The sequence below is a fragment of the Sinocyclocheilus anshuiensis genome, unplaced genomic scaffold (assembly GCF_001515605.1).
Source record: "Sinocyclocheilus anshuiensis isolate Anshui unplaced genomic scaffold, SAMN03320099.WGS_v1.1 scaffold257, whole genome shotgun sequence".
NCBI classification, from domain to species: Eukaryota; Metazoa; Chordata; class Actinopteri; order Cypriniformes; family Cyprinidae; genus Sinocyclocheilus; species Sinocyclocheilus anshuiensis.
In genome coordinates, this window is record NW_015539889.1 from 2,873,254 (window position 1) to 2,891,380 (window position 18,127).

The following is an 18,127-nucleotide window of genomic DNA, read 5'->3' on the forward strand; positions in this document are numbered from 1 at the left end:
TAACACCTGTATAAAATCTAGTGATCATGGGCTATCTCATATAGGCTATTGCATATAGTAATGTGACTGTATTAAGGTTTTGTTTTGTTTTTTTGACCGTAACAAGCAGACTAAAAGTTAAACATGTGAGTGGATAGCAAAAAAAAAAAGGCAGAACACCGTATAACTCCAAACCGGCACCGTAACTTGATTTTAATGCACGGCTAAACAAAGGCAGAACGCCGTAACTCAATTTGAGCGTTCCAAACAAAGTGAAAGAGCCGTAACTGGTGTTATACGGTGTTCTGCCTTGGTTTCTCCGTGGCTTTTCGAAGTTACGGTTGAGACGACCCATTATTTTCTCGGAAAAACAACGAAATCGACTCGAGATACTTATGCACATGATAAAGGATGTCTTGAAAGTCCCAAAAATATAAATAACTAATTTTTGACAAAAATCGAAGTTACAGCCTTTTGCCTTTGCACGGCAGAATAGATATCACATGGGATGTCAAAAGTATACTCAATACACTGATTCTGTTTATTATAAAACATAAATATATTAGACAGTTATATTAATCAAACAACAACATTGACATGAAAAAGAAAAAAACAATGACTGACTTCTCTGAATTAATTTTTTCTCTTTATTACCAGCTCATTACTTAAACCATTATTTGATTTAACGGAGATGATTTAACTGAGAAATAATTGAAGGCTAATTTTTTTTAATGTTTTTATTTTGTAACTTTATTAAATAAAACTATATTTTTTTATAGCATACACATTTTTACTGTGGTATCAAAATTGGTATTTAGTATTGTGAAATTTCTGACCGAATGGTACCGACTACTGAAATGTTGGCATTCTGACTAGATATCATGATATTACTGTAAGTTCTAACATATCATCACAACGTGTAAATAAATATCTTATATGAGCACATATAAGATTTTAGTTTTACTGAGCAGATTCCAGTAATGCACTTCGGCTGTGATGATGATTTGTTCTTGATAGAGCTTCTGGTGTTAAGATAGACAGACGGCTTAACTGTGTTGTTTCCTGTTCGTTTCTGCTGTGCAATGGCAGACTGATGGAGGAGGTAGTCCCAACCCTGGGGTGTCCGGTAAGGCAGCCTCCCTCCTTCCTTCCTTCCTTCCCTCCCTCTCTCGCTCTCTCTCTCTCTCTCTTACAGTCATGTCTTCCTTCATGACTGGGGTATTTCTGTTGCTGGATTTGTCCTGCTGCCTCGCCTATAGTCTCTGTATTTCTCAGCATGTTTTGTTGTGGTAAAAAACGAAATGCATACACAATAGTCTGGGAATGCACATGACAATATCAATGTAGATCCCATATGTGTATGTAAAGCTTTACCATGCCTGTTATGTAAGAGTGAAATTATGTGGCTTTTGTTTGAAGTTTGACAGTGTTTTAAATTCAGGATGGAGCACCTCATGATCTCATTTGCATTGTCATTTGACTCCAGTCTCATGCCATCCAGCTTTAATTGCACATCTGATAGATGTATTTCATCAGCTCTTTAATTGCCATCTTTTTCATCATGTTTGAATAATTCTGACAGAAGGAAGAGCAAGAGATGCAGAACGTGTCATTATAGAGTTAGTGAGGGATGGAGTGTTTCTGTGAATGGCAGATCTTCATTAACTGCAAACTCATGAGCTGTTACTGTAGTTACTGAAGGAGGCAGCACTGATTAGTTTTGCTTAAAGATCCTGATATTACATTTGTCATCACCGTACCAAAATTGTTCAAATCAAACATTATAATTTATTGATATTAACATAAGCTGCATATGCACAATGTTTTTTTGTTCGAGTAGTTACAACATAACTGTGTTTATAGCTTTTATAGCAAGTGAACCTATATTATTATAGTCTAGTTTGGATTTTAGCTTATCTTGCACTGTGTTGTTTGTGGTTTTCAAGGATAAAGCTAGCTTCTGCTAAGTGACAGAACCTGAACCGCAGTACTGAGTTTGATTGGACACAGCCTCTGACATCATAAACAAAATATGTGGGCTGCATTTCAAAAAGTATAATCACTATTATTTAAATGTTTGATGTCTGTAATTTTATTCAGAAGGAATTTGATCAAAAGTGACAGTAGACTTTTAAATAAATGTTGTTGTTTGTTTTGAACTTTCCATTCATCAGAAAATCAGGCTTCTACAATAATATTCTTAATAGTCAAAACTATTTTCTACACTGATAACACTAGGAAATATTTTTTGAACACCAAATCAGCATATTATGATTTGGACATGATCATATGACACTGAAGACTAGTAATAGCTGCTGAAAATTCAGCTTTGCCATCACAGGAATAAATTAGATTTTTATATTAAAATACCCTTTATATTACAAAAGCCTTATTTTAAATTGTATTATATTACAGTATTACTATATTTACTGTATTTTTGACTTGAGTATTGAGACTTTCAAAAACATTTAAAAAAAAAAACTTACCAAACGCCAAACTTTTGAATGGTTAGTGCAGTTACATGCAGGTATTTGTTTTTCCCTGCTGTCCACAACCACATTTTTGATTTTCTTTGTCACTGTGCAGAGGTACCTTGAAAACTGTTGTTTTAACTTTAGTGAAAATCATGTAAAGACTGAAGAATAAAATACATTAGGTTGATTTATTCCTTTGTTGTGTCACTGCTTGTTCTCCATTTAACCATATAAACTTCTGTTTATTTTTCAGGAAGTCGAAGCAGTAGTTCCAACCCTAGTGTTGGGAGGAGCCAGCGGCCTGTGCCTAGGGACAAGGACCACAAATCAGCAGGCAGTGGCGGCAGCGAATCGGATTCAGGCAACCGAGCAGGTGGGAGGCGGGTTGAGCGTTCATCCAGCCAGTTGAGCCACCGTAGCCATGCGCTGTCAACTCGCAGCCACACTCATTCCCGTGTCCCGTCCCAATACAGCCGCACCTCCTTCTCCTACAGCCACGCTCCCTTTTCCAAGTATGGCCACACCTCTTGTGCGCTCAGCGAACGGAGCCACGCCTCCTCTTATGGACCCCCAGGCTTGCCTCCTCCCTACAGTCTGGCCAGATTGACCCCTAAGGGAGCTATCAGCAGCGGGCCCCCAGGGGCCCCTCCAGTGAGGGAAATAGGGGCCGTACCACCGGAACTCACCGCCAGTCGCCAGTCTTTCCAGCATGCCATGGGCAACCCTTGTGAGTTTTTTGTGGATATAATGTAATATGATAAACAAATAATAAATAGCAGTACAATAAAAATCTCACAAGGTGAGTCCCATAAATACATTATCAACTTTTACCAACAGCAAATGTGGCTGTGCTGTAGTCACAAGTTCCTGTGGAAGGTTGAGGATCAGATGTGTTAAGATAATCATGTGTTGAGCAGAGGGCAAATACCTACAATACACTACTGTTCAAAAGTTTGGCATCGGTAAGAAAGAAGTCTCTTATGCTCACCAAGGCTGCATTAATTTAGTCAAAAATACAGTAAAAACAGTAATATTGCGAAATATTATTGCAATTTAAAATAACTGTTTTCTATTTGAATATATTTTAAAATAAAATGTATTTCCACCTTCAGTGTCACATGATCCTTCAGAAATCATTTTAATAAGCTGATTTACATTTCTTATTATGAATGTTGAAAACAGTTGTGGATATATTTGTGGAAACTGGTACTTTTTTTCCGAATTCTTTGATTAATGTAAAATTCTATATATATATATATATATATATTGAATTTGAAATATTTAATAGATCAAAAGTGACAGTAATGTTACAAGGTTACATATATATATATATATATATATATATATATATATATATATATATATATATATATATATATATATATATATATATATATATATATATATATATATATATATATATATATATATATATATATATATAAACAGCATTCATTTTGAAATAGAAATATCTTGTAACATTACTGTCACTTTTGATCTATTTAATGCATCCTTGCTGAAAAAAAAAATCTTTAACTGACCCCAAATGTTTAAACAGTAGTGTACATCCAAAAGTATGGCAAAAGGGGATATAAAGTATTTTATTGTTTATTTCCGTGACATGAAGATTATATTGCAATTTGGATTCAGCTCAGTTTTTTAGAGCAGTATTAACCATTTTAGCTAGCAATAAAATTGCACACCAGCAGCCACATTTTTAATCCTAGATTAGCAAAAGGTAAAGACAATCAGACAATGCCCTCTGCTGGTCAGGAGCTGTTAGTCCTTCCCAAAGCTATCCATAAACAGACTAGGCTACTGATCATCTAAGATCCAGCAACAGTCAAAAAGTATTTTCATTTTGTGTTTGTTCCTGTTAACAGTCTTTATATTGTAGTTTCATTTCGATAGTGCACATGAATACTTGTGCACTACAAGCTGTCTGGGCAGTTGGTGGAGATGGGTGGGATGAATCATTTTTAGACACGTTTCCAATTATTACCAGGTTGGAAACATGGTAGCATGTCACTGTTGGCTCCCTTGGCTATGAAGCACTAGCTAGAATAATGTATTTTCAGGAAATAAAAAGCTGCTGGATATCAGGGTAAACTCAAAAACCAGCACTTACAGTGTGTATGCACAAAATAAATTGGCACTTGCTGAACGGCTGAAATTAGTTGTATTTTCTTAAATAAGAAGCTCTTAAATACTGTCGTTGAGTCCTACAGTTTTTTTTTTTTTGTTTTTTTTTGCCCCTGGGATAATGTGTCAGTTGTATGATGTGATATCTGGTGCTGGTAACCTGTTCATCAAAGTGTCTCGAAGAGAAAACGTTTGCTCAAAAAACTTGTTTAAAGTAACTAAATGAAGGCGACTGGTTAGCATATGGACTGTGTACTACTGTACGTGTAGTATTTAACTATTTGAAGGCTGACAAATTGGCACTTTTACAAAGTCTGATCTGCCCTTTTATTGTGAATCTACATCTTCAGATGTGTCTATTTTTCTCTCTTGGAAATCCTGTACATAGTTCATTTTTATTGTATATATGAAAATAGATAATTGTATAAAGTAAATGTACAGAGCTTCTGGTCATGTCTTTTTGTAGTTATGTATGATGTAAATTGGACTTGTGTGTTTGTGAGTTTAAAGCAGTTTTCTAAATCTCATTCTACTTTTTGTGTTGCATTTGTCTGACCATTTGTAAGTGAAACTGTCTGAAATAAATGATTCATCTAAACGTGTCTCATTTTCATTTGTCAGACAGTGAAGTAGGCTATTACCATTACAATTTCAGATTGTTTTGTAGTCTTTAAGGTTTTTTGTTCCTGCCTTTTTTTCTGTCAAAGCCACCTCATTACTGATTTTCTTGAGCTCAGCTATCCAACTATACACCATCATACACACCCTTAACAGGTACATAATTTATTAAAATGTCTATGAATTTGAACTTTAAAGGTTGCCTACCAATCACTGTACAGTGCTCTCAGAACAAGTGTGATCAGCTCTATTTAGCTAAGGATGTCTCTTCTCCAATAAGTAACCAAGCTAATGAATTTATGTTCCATATTATTACAATCCATATTAAAGCTATCCAATGACCTTTTTATAACTTTCTGGCCTTCCAAAACATCCCACAACCTCATCATCTGCAGAGAAACTGCCATTTGATTACAGCAAAAATGGACTTGAAGGCATCATGGAGGACTGTGAAGATATTTCACTGGAACTTGGTCTTTATTATATACTTGTTCTGTTTCTAGGTTTTGTTTAACATCTTCATGTATTCACTCATGTTCAATGTATATTGTCATTTATTAACATATTCAGTTAATAACGTGTTAGGTCACTGTCATTTTTGCAACAATTTCACATCACTAAAAAGTACAATAAAACATTACCAAGTTTAAGTGCTAAAATGTACTTGACATTTTGACGTAAAGTCGGTTTTCGTTGGTACGACTGCAAACTACTGAACTAGAACTACGTAGATTTGCTGCTCAGGAAACATCAAATTGTGCTGAATATTTTTGTGGAAACTTTTTTTTTTTAAGAAATTCAAACTTTTTAGTAAGGATACAAAGGATTTTTGATCAATAGAAAGTTAAAAAGAACAGCATTTATTTGAAACAATTATTTTTTTGTAATATGAATGACTCCTATAAATCTCACTTTTGATTAATATATCCTTACTAAACAAATTTGGTCAGTAAGGATATAAAAAAAAAAAATAAAAAAAAAAACACATCTGAATGTATACTGTGTGTTCAATGTATTCTATGTCTACTCTAGTAAAAAGGACAAAACAATTGGTTTGGATGTTTATTGGTATGACATACATTCTGGAGTAAAACAATGACCTTACAACAACAGACGCTACAGAATCTGTGGACTGCAATCATTAAAGACATGCAAGCTCATACTAGACAACAAGCATGAAGTTCTTACACAAGACCTTTTTAATGGGCAGGTGAATTTAACGACTTCTATTATCAATCCTGTCCCATGCAAAAACATTTAATGTTTCAAGCTGGTGTTGTCCTTTATTTTATGAAAAATTTACCCATAAACTTTAATTATGAATTGGCACCTGACTTACCTAACACAATGCTAATTTTAATGAAACGCAACTTATCAATGAAATTAATTCTGCTGGTCTCAGGACTGGGACAACAGCAGGGAAAAACAAATACCTGCATGTAACTGCACTAACCATTCAAAAGTTTGGCGTTTGGTAAATTTTTTTTTTTTTTTATGTTTTTGAAAGTCTCAATACTCAAGTCAAACATACAGTAAATATAGTAGTACTGTAATATAATACAATTTAAAATAAGGCTTAATATAAAGGGTATTTTAATATAAAAATATCATTTATTCCTGTGATGGCAAAGCTGAATTTTCAGCAGCTATTACTAGTCTTCAGTGTCATATGATCATGTCCAAATCATAATATGCTGATTTGGTGTTCAAAAAATAATTCCTAGTGTTATCAGTGTTGAAAATAGTTTTGACTATTAAGAATATTATTGTAGAATATGATGTGCTCAAACACACAACTGACACAGGACAACACTCAGTGCATGTTCGTAGTAAGATGTCTTTTGTGATTATATTTTTAGTGATTTAAACACAGCAACTGTGAATATACTATATAATAATGTGAATATACTCTCACAAATATAAAAAACCGAGGTGAAAGCTGGTTTGAGAAAAAGTGATTGACAAAATACACATCTCCGTAACCCCTGCAATTCATACAAATGCACTCAGACAAGTTCAATTCTCCAATATCGAAAAATAAAATTGTGCGTGTTTTTTGGGACAGTAAGGTCTAAGGAGTATGGGTACGGCAGCCTAATGAAGCTGTACAGAATGAGCATTCACAAATACAGCAGGGCTTCATACTCCATGTGTTCAGAACGATTCAGTGCTGGGTCCATTTGATGCTCTTAATGTCAATGCCCTCCTGGACCATTTCCCATAACGGACTAAGAGACAAAGACAAAAACCTTAGAACAATCCTCATTTTTCCCACAGAAAGATTTTGTTCACAGGGATTTTAACCAATGAATTTTCCATGAATTTTGTAGGATTTGGCAAGGATGTACAGAGATGACAATTATAGTAATTCACTTCAATAGTTAATCTACTTCAAGCAGATATGAAATCTTTTGTATTTTTTTTTTTAGTATAATAATTTAAGACATTTTGTGCACATTACACATCAAATAACGATTATTAGAATAATCTGAAGTTTAATTTATACTCATTGATATGGTGGCTTCTCCCATTTATTGTAAAGTTAATTTAAAGGGGTCATGAAATTCAAGAGTCAAGATGTTTTTGATATTTACACACAAGAGGTTACTCTACAAAAAATAACTAAAACTGCAAGTTTCAAAACTAACTACCCAGTTTAAGGAGTATTATTTTCTCTTTCTGAAATGGCCAGATTTGTGAAGTCATGAGTCTCCTCAACACACCCCTTAACATGCGCCATTGTCGTATGTAATCAAAGAGCAATACTGCTAAGTAGTGTTGTCAAAAGACCCGGTATTTCGGTACCAAGTTGGTACCAAAAAAAATGAAAACGTTACGGTACTAGGTTTTCTTAAGTACCGGTGGTACGGAGTACCCGGTCAACCCGGTTCTTGGTGCGCTAAACAAAAGCGATCCTCTTCCAGTGTTGCCAAGTCTGCGGTTTTCCAGCGGAATTGGGCTGCTTTAACACTGTTGCCGCGGGTTGTTTTTCATGTCCGCGGGTTGAAAAACGACCCCACTAACGTGATATTTAGCCCCTGGAATGCGAATTTTACCAGGGGGACCCCGCCAAAACACGCATATTTTATCCTCGGAACGCGATTTTTAACGGTACCGAGAACCGTGGATTTTCACTGGTATCGGTACCGAATACTGAACTTTTGGTACCGTGACAACACTACTGCTAAGTAATCAAAACTTGGCAATTCTTTTAAAATGACCTTGAAAAACAATCCTAAAATGCATTTCACGGCCATCATGATCTGTGTAAGTTTTTGAATGGGGAAAAAAATACTAAGATAAGAGCACCTCAGGAAACAATATAAAAATTAAAAAAATATTGCAACAAACCTCAACAACAAAAAAGGACATCTCTCTTTTGCGTTTTTTTTTTTTTTTTTAAACATAGGAATTCACACTGTTCAAATTAAATGAGGATCAATTTTTTTCAGTTATCTTGGCTTTATTTGAAATTAACTTTCATCAAGGACTTTACAAAAATCAAATCGATTAGAAAAACAAGATGGTTCTAAACTTTATGGTCTCTAAATGAACAAAAGATATTTGTCAGCCATTTAGTTGCCACAGCTCATAGAGCCAAAAAGTTGAATATGTTCATGTCTGATCAAAATTGCAGTTTAAATCCAAGACTTATTTATATTGTGTATGTCAAAATTGCACACTTCCTCAAGTGAGAAACATGCCAATCAGATCCATCACGAAGACAATATATGTGGAAGGGGGAAAAAATATAATTATGAACAATAAAAGGTCAAGAAGCAAAATTCAATAAGTAGGCTGTACATAGGAAACTTTTTTTACACCACAGAACTTCTCTCAACATCAAGACCTGTAAGGACACTATACAAGAAAGTTTTAAACTTATTGGTTTTGTAACCAACTTAAAAGGAAACAAAACAACTGTGCCACAGCTTGCAGAACTGTTATTGTTGTCCAAAAGTTAAAAGGAACAAGGCTGAAAAAGTTGAGTCTTCCAGAGGTGATTGATCACCGGCGACTGGGCATAAGAAGCTGTGTTGCCTGCACTGACTCTGGGAAAAGGTTGTGGTATGTAGGAAGAGGAACATAAGCTGCTGTGATCATTTTACCTGGAATAAAATATTGAAATATAAGATATAACAATTCAGACAATAATACATATGGGTTTTAGACAGATTACATAGTACTAGGGCTGGGTATCGAGTTTGATACTTTTTAGGCACCGACCGAATTTCCTCGATACCATCGAGTATCGAAAAATGCCTTGTTGTTCAGTACCAAATTTCGAAACCTTAACAGTTAATCAAGGAAAAACACTAGGTGTGTACTAGGGCTGTGCAATTAATCGCATGCGACTGTCATGCGCATCTTGTCAGTAAAGCCAGTTCCGTGATTAGTAGTAAATCTCCATCACCTGCTTTCAGATGGAGCGGCATTTACTGCAGAGCCGTAGTTCACTGACGAGATGCGCATGACAATCGCATGCGATTAACTGCACAGCCCTAGTGTGTACGACTTGATGCGGTGCTGTGCAGATCGATCAGTGTTTGACATCAAAGTACCGCGATACCGATTCGAAAGCTTCTGTTCTCTATAGCTCTCATGGTACATTGATATACAGCGATCAGTCTGCGCAATGCCTCGTCAAGTCGAACACTCTTACTAGTTTATGCCCCGAGAGACGTGGCTCACATGAGGCTGTAGTGTGCGAGCATCCCAACCCCCATAGATGTAAGGCTAAGTTTACACTAGTGCGTTTTTGTTTTAAAACAGCATTTTAAAATGAAAACAATCCTCGTCCATACTGGCATTTCCACTGCGTTTCAGAAAAGATCTCCGTCCCCACGACCGAAAACCACCTTGAGTGTTTGTAATAACTTCCGATTGCGATCTAATGTTTGTTTTGGTCATATAAATGTTGCTGAAATATGTTATTTGTAGCCTTTTATATCAAGCTAATCGCTACACCTGCTTAACATTTCTTATGTAAACACCCTGTATTATGAAATTAGGCAGAATCTCATGAAAATCACATACAAATCATATACTGTCATAATCGTGTTTTATTAGGTTCATGTTTCATCTGTAGAAATGTTTTTCTCGGTTTCTTATATAAAGAACTGAACATGGAAACGTAATGGACATTCTCATAGGAGACGGTGAGTTCGGTTCGGATCATATTACGAATTTTGAGTCATGGATCAGATCATTTTTCGGATCAGCAATTTTTTTTTTTTTAATAAATAAAAAATGACTGAAAGCTTACTTTAAGTACTTCTATACAACAGCAAAAACTACTAGCTTAACTAATAGTCAGTAAAAAAACAAGAACAATTACACAAATTACAAGCATAGATTGTAATAGCATAGAATACAACATAACACAGTAACAAATAAAATCAGTAACAGTAGTATTCAGGTGCAGAAATGTAATAATCCAGTGTAAAATAACAATAGTGCTCACACGTTAAATAAAGATTAATCTTTGTTAAAGCTGTGTGTTATTTGATTAGCGGACAGAAGCAGGTATTTATCGGCTGCTGTCTCTTTAAGACCAAATGGACCTAATACTAACACACATCCAGTTTCTTTCTCAGCTGTTTACTTTCACTTAAGACATAACCGACTGTTTTGACTAGAATACTTGCCAAAATGGGTATTTTAACATAACTTTGTGTGTATGTGAAAGAGGAATCAATTCGGTGTTCATGCGTTGTCTCTCTCTCTGCGTGTGCAAGCTTCGGTTGTGTGGCAGTTTGAGCGCACAGAAAACAGTGCGCGAGTTAAAATTGCTTGAATGTGTAAATTGGCAAGACAAAACATGTGCAAATGATAAACTTTCACTCTATGATGGTTACACTTAACAGTTAATCACATGCGTGCCGAACCGTGGGGCCTGGTCCATGCGGATCACGGATCAACTACGACCCATTGCACCCCTAGTTATGAACGCGTAATATGATTTGACATATGAGCAGCGAATGAGCTTCCTCGGAGTCAGAACAGCGATCGCGGAAGAGAAAACACGTGTTGGTTACATTTTGTTCCTTCGTGCGTTTTTTTGTTTTTAGGTAATGTAATCTTGTTAAAACAGATTTCATGAAATTGGTATCGAAAATCAGTATCGTTAAAATTGGTATCGTTTAGGAATTGCTATCGATATTGAAAATTTTTGAACGATACCCAGCCCTACATAATACATATCAGATCATAATGCATATTGCTTTAGACAATCCTCAACTCAAGATGTACAGAATTTAGAATTACCTCCAAACCAACGTCCATGTAATGCACTGACTGCAGCCATAGCAGCAGGAATGCTGGGACACTTCACATAGACATTACCCTGAAAAGAATGACAAAAGTAAATTTCAAATGAACATACATATGCTCAACATTTACTATAGAAATGAATAACAACGTTTAAGGGAAGAAGCATACTTCAGCTGATTTCTTGTCCACATATATGTGTATGACTCCACCGTGTTTGTTGCACTCCTCAATGACATCATCCTGAATCTCAATTTCCCAACCAAGATCATTTTCTCTGCAAGAAAGAAATGTAATTCAGGCAAAAATGCTCTTTAACATTACTTTCTCAATATACCTGCAATTTTCTCCTGCTACTTACGAGTTTGGATTGAACATGTTAGACAGCTGGAAACAGTGCGTTGCAATTGGTTGTGATGGTAGATTCAAAGCTTGGTTTGTGGGCACATTGAGGTTAAAACTCAATCCAGGGTTCATAGCAGCTGAAAGAAAAGAGATGGATGTTAATTGCAAACCCCATAGACCTTATTAATGGCACATCTACTGAACCCAAAAGAAAAGGAACTGACCAGTAGCTGCAGCCATGGCTACCATGGAGCCACTCATCTGAAGGGCCTGTTGTGCAGCAGGTGGGATCTGCAGACCAGTACCTAACAGAAAAAAATGTAAGCATTGTAATCCCTCTAAAAAAAAAAATAAATACCACAAGACATTCACTTCATAACAGTACGAATACTATACAGCAGATCAAAGAGTACATCCTTACCCTCGGCCAGTCTGGCCATGAGTTGAAGTCTACCAGTAGTTCCCAGATCAATGCCTGTCCTTTCCAGCTCATCATTGTCCAGGAAGGAGCTGGCAGTGGAGGCATCAGTCCGCTCCGTCACATGTCCCACTTTCATTGGTCTGCCAGCCAACTCAAAGCCATTAAGCTGTTCCAGAGCCTTCTTAGCACATTCGGCATCAGCAAACTACGAGGAAAGAGGAATGGTAATAAGCTCTTGAGAAGATGAATAGCTTCTTCTTGAACTTGACACCAACTACTTGTCTTGTAATGTCAGATATTCTGTACGAAAACAACTTGACCACACAACTTACTGTGATAAAGCCATATCCTTTTGATCGTCCTGTTTCACTGTCCATCATCAGTTGAATACTTTCAATCTGTATGAAAAATGAACAATCAATATGAATAAGAGCAAAGTCATAACATAACGTGCCAAAAATTCATGGCACTATTTACCCTTCCAAATGGCTCAAAGATGCCTCTGAGCATGTCTTCTGTGATGTTAAAATGCAATGAGCCAACATAAAGTCTCATAGGTCCAGAACTGCCCTTCTGTAAGTTGTTGGCCAATGCAGCTGCTCTGTTTTTCTCAGCCTGGTCACCAAACACACAATTTGCATTTAGAAGATGATCACATCTACAACCAAAGATTGTGCAAATGTTTCCACATTCGGAGTGACCATGTTACCTGTGAAGCCTGCACAATGATTGGTACTCCGAGTAGTCTTTGACCAGACAGGCCAATTGCCAAAGGTACAGAGGTGGTATCCACAAACTCAATGTATGCAATTCCTTTAGATCTTCTAGAGTTTCTGTCAGAGATAATTCTCACATCTCGCACCTTTCAAGAACAACAATAGGAATTAAGAGTAAATAAATAAAAACTATATAAATAAATAAAACTATAGATACACAAACACTGACTTTTCCCACTGCAGAAAAAAATTCTTCCAAGTCTCGTGGTCGGATTCTGGCTGCCAGCTGCATGCAGAACACTGTGCGTGCATCCCTTTCTTCGGGGGTGAGATTATCAATGGGCTTTCTGTTAGCAAAAGACAAAACACAAGCAATGAATTACTATATTCAGGAAAGAATTTAGTAGGGGAAAACTTAATTATCAAGGCTGAAATAAACTTACCTTATAGGGCTTTTGTCTTTCTTGAAAGGACTGCGGCTTCTAGACCTTTTACGGCTGAGAGAGAATTTCTGTGAGTACTTTTGGAAAGACTTTCCATGTCTGAGTCATACACAGAACAAGTAACTACTCACACACAACAAAAATAGTATCATAGAAACCTTAGTTTGATGGCAGGTGGTGGGCCAGTCTTCCCCCTGGGACCACCGTTAAATTTCAGGCCAGAACTGTGATTTAAAAACAAGGTTTTCAATCTCAGCAGCTACGACTAATCGCTCTACTGCTAGTGCTAAATATATATACGGTAAGCTTCAATAGGGTACACAAGGGTAAATGTTGTAAACATTACAACAAATTCCTTGTTTTGGGGGAATCTACTCATCTTTCTGCTGATTCAAAACAGACATGTAAATTGGGATGGCAGTTAAACTCATCTGCATACTTAATATTCTCCGAAAAACATTTTCACACTCATCAGGAGCACTGTGTGAACCTTTTACTTCAAGTTAACATACTAGCTATGGTAAAAAAGACATTCAAAGAGCACTGTTTTTTCAAACTGTGTGGACAATTAACATGAAGATTAAAACCCAGAGCAAAAGATGGCTACGTACAATGGAGCTCTGTAGCGACCACCACGCTCCCTGCTCCTGGAACGGCTGCGCCGTCTATCCCTGCTGCGGCTGCGCTTCCGATCTTTGCTGCGGCTCCTCCTGCGGTCGTGACTTTTCTTGCGATCGTGACTCCTGCTTCTCTTCCTTTCCCGGCTGTGGCTTCTGCTGCGACTTTTGCTCTTCTTTTTCCTTGCAATTCAATAAAAAAACTCAAGTTTAGTACATAAAACATTAAAAGTTTTGTAAAAGGTATATTAACTAAAAAGGTTACAAAGACATACTTCTTGCTCCGCTCCTCATGGCCATTGGTACTTAAGGACTTGTTGTCATCCTAAGCAGGGTCGATAGAAGACAGCATGAGGAGGACGGCGAAACATTTCAAGTCGTAAGGATAAAGAAGGGATGGGAACAAAAGAGAATATGATATGATCATTAAATAGGAGTTCATTACAGTGTTTGAGTGGGAGGATGACAAGTACAAGGGGGACCTTTAGAAACCATCCACATGGCTGCCAAAGTCGTTCTTCCTTACTAGTGCTTGTATTACTTGTGTAGGACGGCCAAAATGCAAGTGCTATGCTGGATATGTAAAATAGCATTGCATTTTTAGACACTTCATTCATTCATTAAGCAGCCCAACAGGTTCAGTACCAAGGCTATCTGAGCCTAAGGCCCAAAGTGGCAACGCTAGCAGCCAGCCACTAAACGAGCTCCAGTGGTGGATGCCATTCCAGTGATCTTCACCCCACTTGCCTTCGTTGATTGAAAGAGCTCGATGCCACCTCAGTCACACATCTCGCCCTGAAGCAAACAGGGATTCACACGGCTTAGTAATAGCGACTCCCACAGACCATCTAAAGTTGAGTTGTTCTTTTGTTGTTGTTGTTAAGAGGCTAGATTGTTTACAAGATGCATGTATCTTATTGTGAATATTATATGCTGAGCCCCATCATTTCCAGTTTGAAAAAGCGCAGAATAACCATTTATAAGTACTTTTAAATGTCAGCAGCATGCATAAATACTTTATTTTTTTTCCCACCAAAACAGATGACATTTATAGTATATTCATTTCAGGTTTTCAAAGTGATGAATAGAGAATAAGGAGACTGTGGGTTTGCTTGTGTATGTCAACACCAGAATTTCTGCACTGAGGATTAGGGCTGGGCGATATGGGCAAAAATTAATATCTCGGTATTTTTTGGCCAATTTGCAATATACGGTATACATCTCTGTATTTTCGTTTTTGGATTAAAAAAAAAAATCTGTATTTATATATATATTTCACTTACCACCCAATGTTGTCCAACAAAATACATATAAGGCTATGAAAACAAATAAAGTGAATGTAACCACTTTATATTATATTACCATAAAAAAGGGTTAAAATCACATTTAATTCTAACATTGCAATCTAAAAACAAAAATAAGGCTTTTAAAGAGTAAGTTAAATTCACTAAAATAAAATTTTAAATAAATAAGAACAAAAGCACAGAGTTGTGTTTGGCTATTTTGATTACCCCATTACAGTCACTTTACAGTCAGTAATATCATTAAAATAGACTTACTTGTAGTTTTAAAATTCTATGTCACATTTATTGTCCAACTACAAATACTTCAGCAAAATGTATATTTCAGACCTGCCAACTTCGGGAAATTTTTTTTTCACTCGTTCACTGAAGTCTGACAGCAAAATGGAAATATTTCCATGACTTTCTAACATTTACAGATGGAGAATATACCTGTGAAAAGTAGTTATGCATTAAGGGAAACAGCACATCTCAAAACACATTAAACAGCACGAGTAGCCTAGTGTCTCTGTCAGCGGCACACGCAGCCTTTCTGTCCAAGCATCTGACGGGCCGAGCCGCTTAAAATAATAAGCGAAGCGAAACTATAAACTATGACTTACCAGTTTTTAAAGGCCTTAATATAAAGCTTGTCACATGTTTAGAACAAATTGGATTATGCACTTTCTCCGCAGCAGCTCAGTCTGTGTCCTCCGCTATATTTTCAGATGCGCTCGTATCAAACTACTGTATATCGATATAAACGGTATTGCCTCATATCCTATCGCTTACAAAGAAAATATTGCTATATCGTACAAACTCGATATACCGCCCAGCCCTACTGAGGATTATGACATTTTAGTGGTCACCTGCCATATATTTATACTGTAAATATTTTTTACTGAAAGTAAACTTCCTTTTGATAAAAATATGAAGCTAAGAATACCATGCATACAATAACATGAGTACTGTCTCCACGGAGTTCATACCAGTTCTTATGTGCTTCCACTGCATTTACTCTGGTGGTACCTATGTATAATTTTGCCTATGTATTTCAACCAAGGGTACCACAGTACATCAATATATTGGGCAATTACTACCTTCATTTTTTTGACAGTTCACACTGGAATTCATGGGAGTAGAGGTGAGATATAGGCAAGTCTACAAAAAGAGATAGATGGGCAATTTATTCATTGAAACCACTATGACAGAAACATTCAAGTTATTGATCTGACAATAAAGACTTAGAGAAAACACGACTGGTTAGAAGTTTCAAATGAAAGCAGATTCCTGAGCGAGTTTATTCACTTGCATAAACACCCACCTTTTTATATGGAGCCTCGAGCATTGCTTCAATGTCCAAATCATCGGCCATGTTGTTGTTGATCTGCAGGCGAGGAAAACAGTGTATTAATTGGCGTTTAATGTTAAACCTAAGCATAGAAATGTTATTCTGAAATCACAACACATATATTTCTCTGGACAAAATAGCACTTTAAACTCGGACTCTATATTTCTGATTTCGGACACGCGTGACTGGACGGGGTCACGAAGCGCACTTTTAAGCACGTTAGCTTCCTGGCTAACTAACGTTATTTTTCTCACCCACTGTCGCGAAACGTCTTGTTACTTATCACATTTTGGACAAATTTACACAACGTTAGCACATATAACGAAATAATATCTAGGCTTGGATGTTACATATCCACACCTTTCGTATTATCAGCAGAGAATCTTGAAGCTTGCTTTGTTAGCGCATTAACGTTACCTAACGTAACTGGCTAAAGTCGCTTCCTCTTCGCAAACAAGCTGAAACAACCCACCTTAAATGACGTAAATACAATAATTAAAAACATTTAACATCAATGTGATCCACGTATGGCACATAATAAACTGATATTGGTCAGATTGCTCTTATAAACAGATCCAAACAGTAAGTAACGTTAGCCATTAGCCTTTCCGTCTTACCTCAGACACTGCGGCCTACAAAGCTGTACAATCCCAACTCCGCAAACGAGCGGCAAAACCCGGATCTGCTGTTCGCTTCTGCTACCGTTGCAACCCCAGTAGATTAATTCGTATCCACACAAACCTAAAAAACACAATTGTATTAAGCCAGAACTTGATGGTTTAAACTAATACTGGTCACAATGCGCGTGTTGCGGTTATAAACGACAAGCTGACTGGCGACAAACAGCCACTGCACGTGCATGACTCGTTTCTGTTGCATAAGAGGAGACGCGCAAGACTGTCCACTAGAGGGAGCTCGTGTTACACGCACAGACAACGGAAGTGCGAACTGCAAAGACAAACAATTAACACCCTAAAAACGTTCTTTTTTTGTTTTAATCGTCTGGTATTGTTAATTTATGAGTTACACGTTTTGTTCGCGGTCAAAACAGACCGAAGATCATAATCGTATAATGTTTGTATTTTTATCAAATGAATGCATTGTATTTCTATAATGTTACCCATAATCTAATTTGAACATTAAAATTCAATTAAAAATGTAACAAAAATGAACAGGAATGTTTTATCAGAACTTAGTTCCGTAAAACCTCTTGAGTCTTCTGGTCCTCTTAATGTTTTAAACTAGAGTTTCACATTTTCACTGCTGGATGCATTTTTTCTGCACTATGGCTGAATTATTCAATTTATTTAGCAAATTCTCAAAACTCTGGGTGTGTTACAGTCACACCAGTTCATAGAGGTATGTGTGTGTGTGTGTGTGTGTGTGTGAGAAAGAGAGAGAGAGAGAGAGAGAGTCTATTTTACACTCTTGATGTTTTAGTTTCACCTCTTCACAGCTGTGTGCTTTTTTC

At 36.6% G+C, this 18,127-nt stretch overlaps 2 protein-coding genes across 4 annotated transcripts in view; one reads left to right on the forward strand and one right to left on the reverse strand.

Annotated features, from left to right (window-relative positions):
* Positions 1–3,432, forward strand: part of LOC107685713 (segment polarity protein dishevelled homolog DVL-1-like) — a 37,728-nt gene extending 34,296 nt beyond the window's left edge. The window contains exon 15 of the mRNA XM_016482406.1: positions 2,707–3,432. Coding sequence (XP_016337892.1) covers positions 2,707–3,206 — 500 coding nt within the window. The 3' untranslated portion in view covers positions 3,207–3,432. The remainder of the gene's footprint in view (positions 1–2,706) is intronic.
* A 5,207-nt stretch (positions 3,433–8,639) lies between these two features.
* Positions 8,640–17,554, reverse strand: LOC107685714 (RNA-binding protein 39-like). 3 transcript variants are annotated; one of them, XM_016482408.1, is made up of 17 exons: positions 17,274–17,553; positions 16,630–16,692; positions 16,406–16,466; positions 14,301–14,350; positions 14,020–14,208; positions 13,567–13,632; positions 13,409–13,462; positions 13,195–13,312; positions 12,959–13,111; positions 12,727–12,864; positions 12,582–12,647; positions 12,250–12,454; positions 12,053–12,133; positions 11,845–11,965; positions 11,655–11,760; positions 11,481–11,559; positions 8,641–9,322 (listed from the first exon to the last, which is right to left on the reverse strand). In XM_016482408.1, the coding sequence occupies exons 3-17, from the start codon at positions 16,409–16,411 to the stop codon at positions 9,222–9,224; spliced, it is 1,533 nt and encodes a 510-aa protein (XP_016337894.1). In that variant the 5' UTR covers positions 16,412–16,466; positions 16,630–16,692; positions 17,274–17,553; the 3' UTR covers positions 8,641–9,221. The 3 variants fall into 3 exon arrangements, with proteins under 3 accessions (XP_016337895.1, XP_016337894.1, XP_016337893.1); XM_016482407.1 differs by lacking the exon at positions 16,406–16,466; XM_016482409.1 differs by lacking the exons at positions 13,567–13,632; positions 16,406–16,466 and having other exon boundaries at positions 8,640–9,322; positions 17,274–17,554.
* Positions 17,555–18,127: the final 573 nt, after the last annotated feature.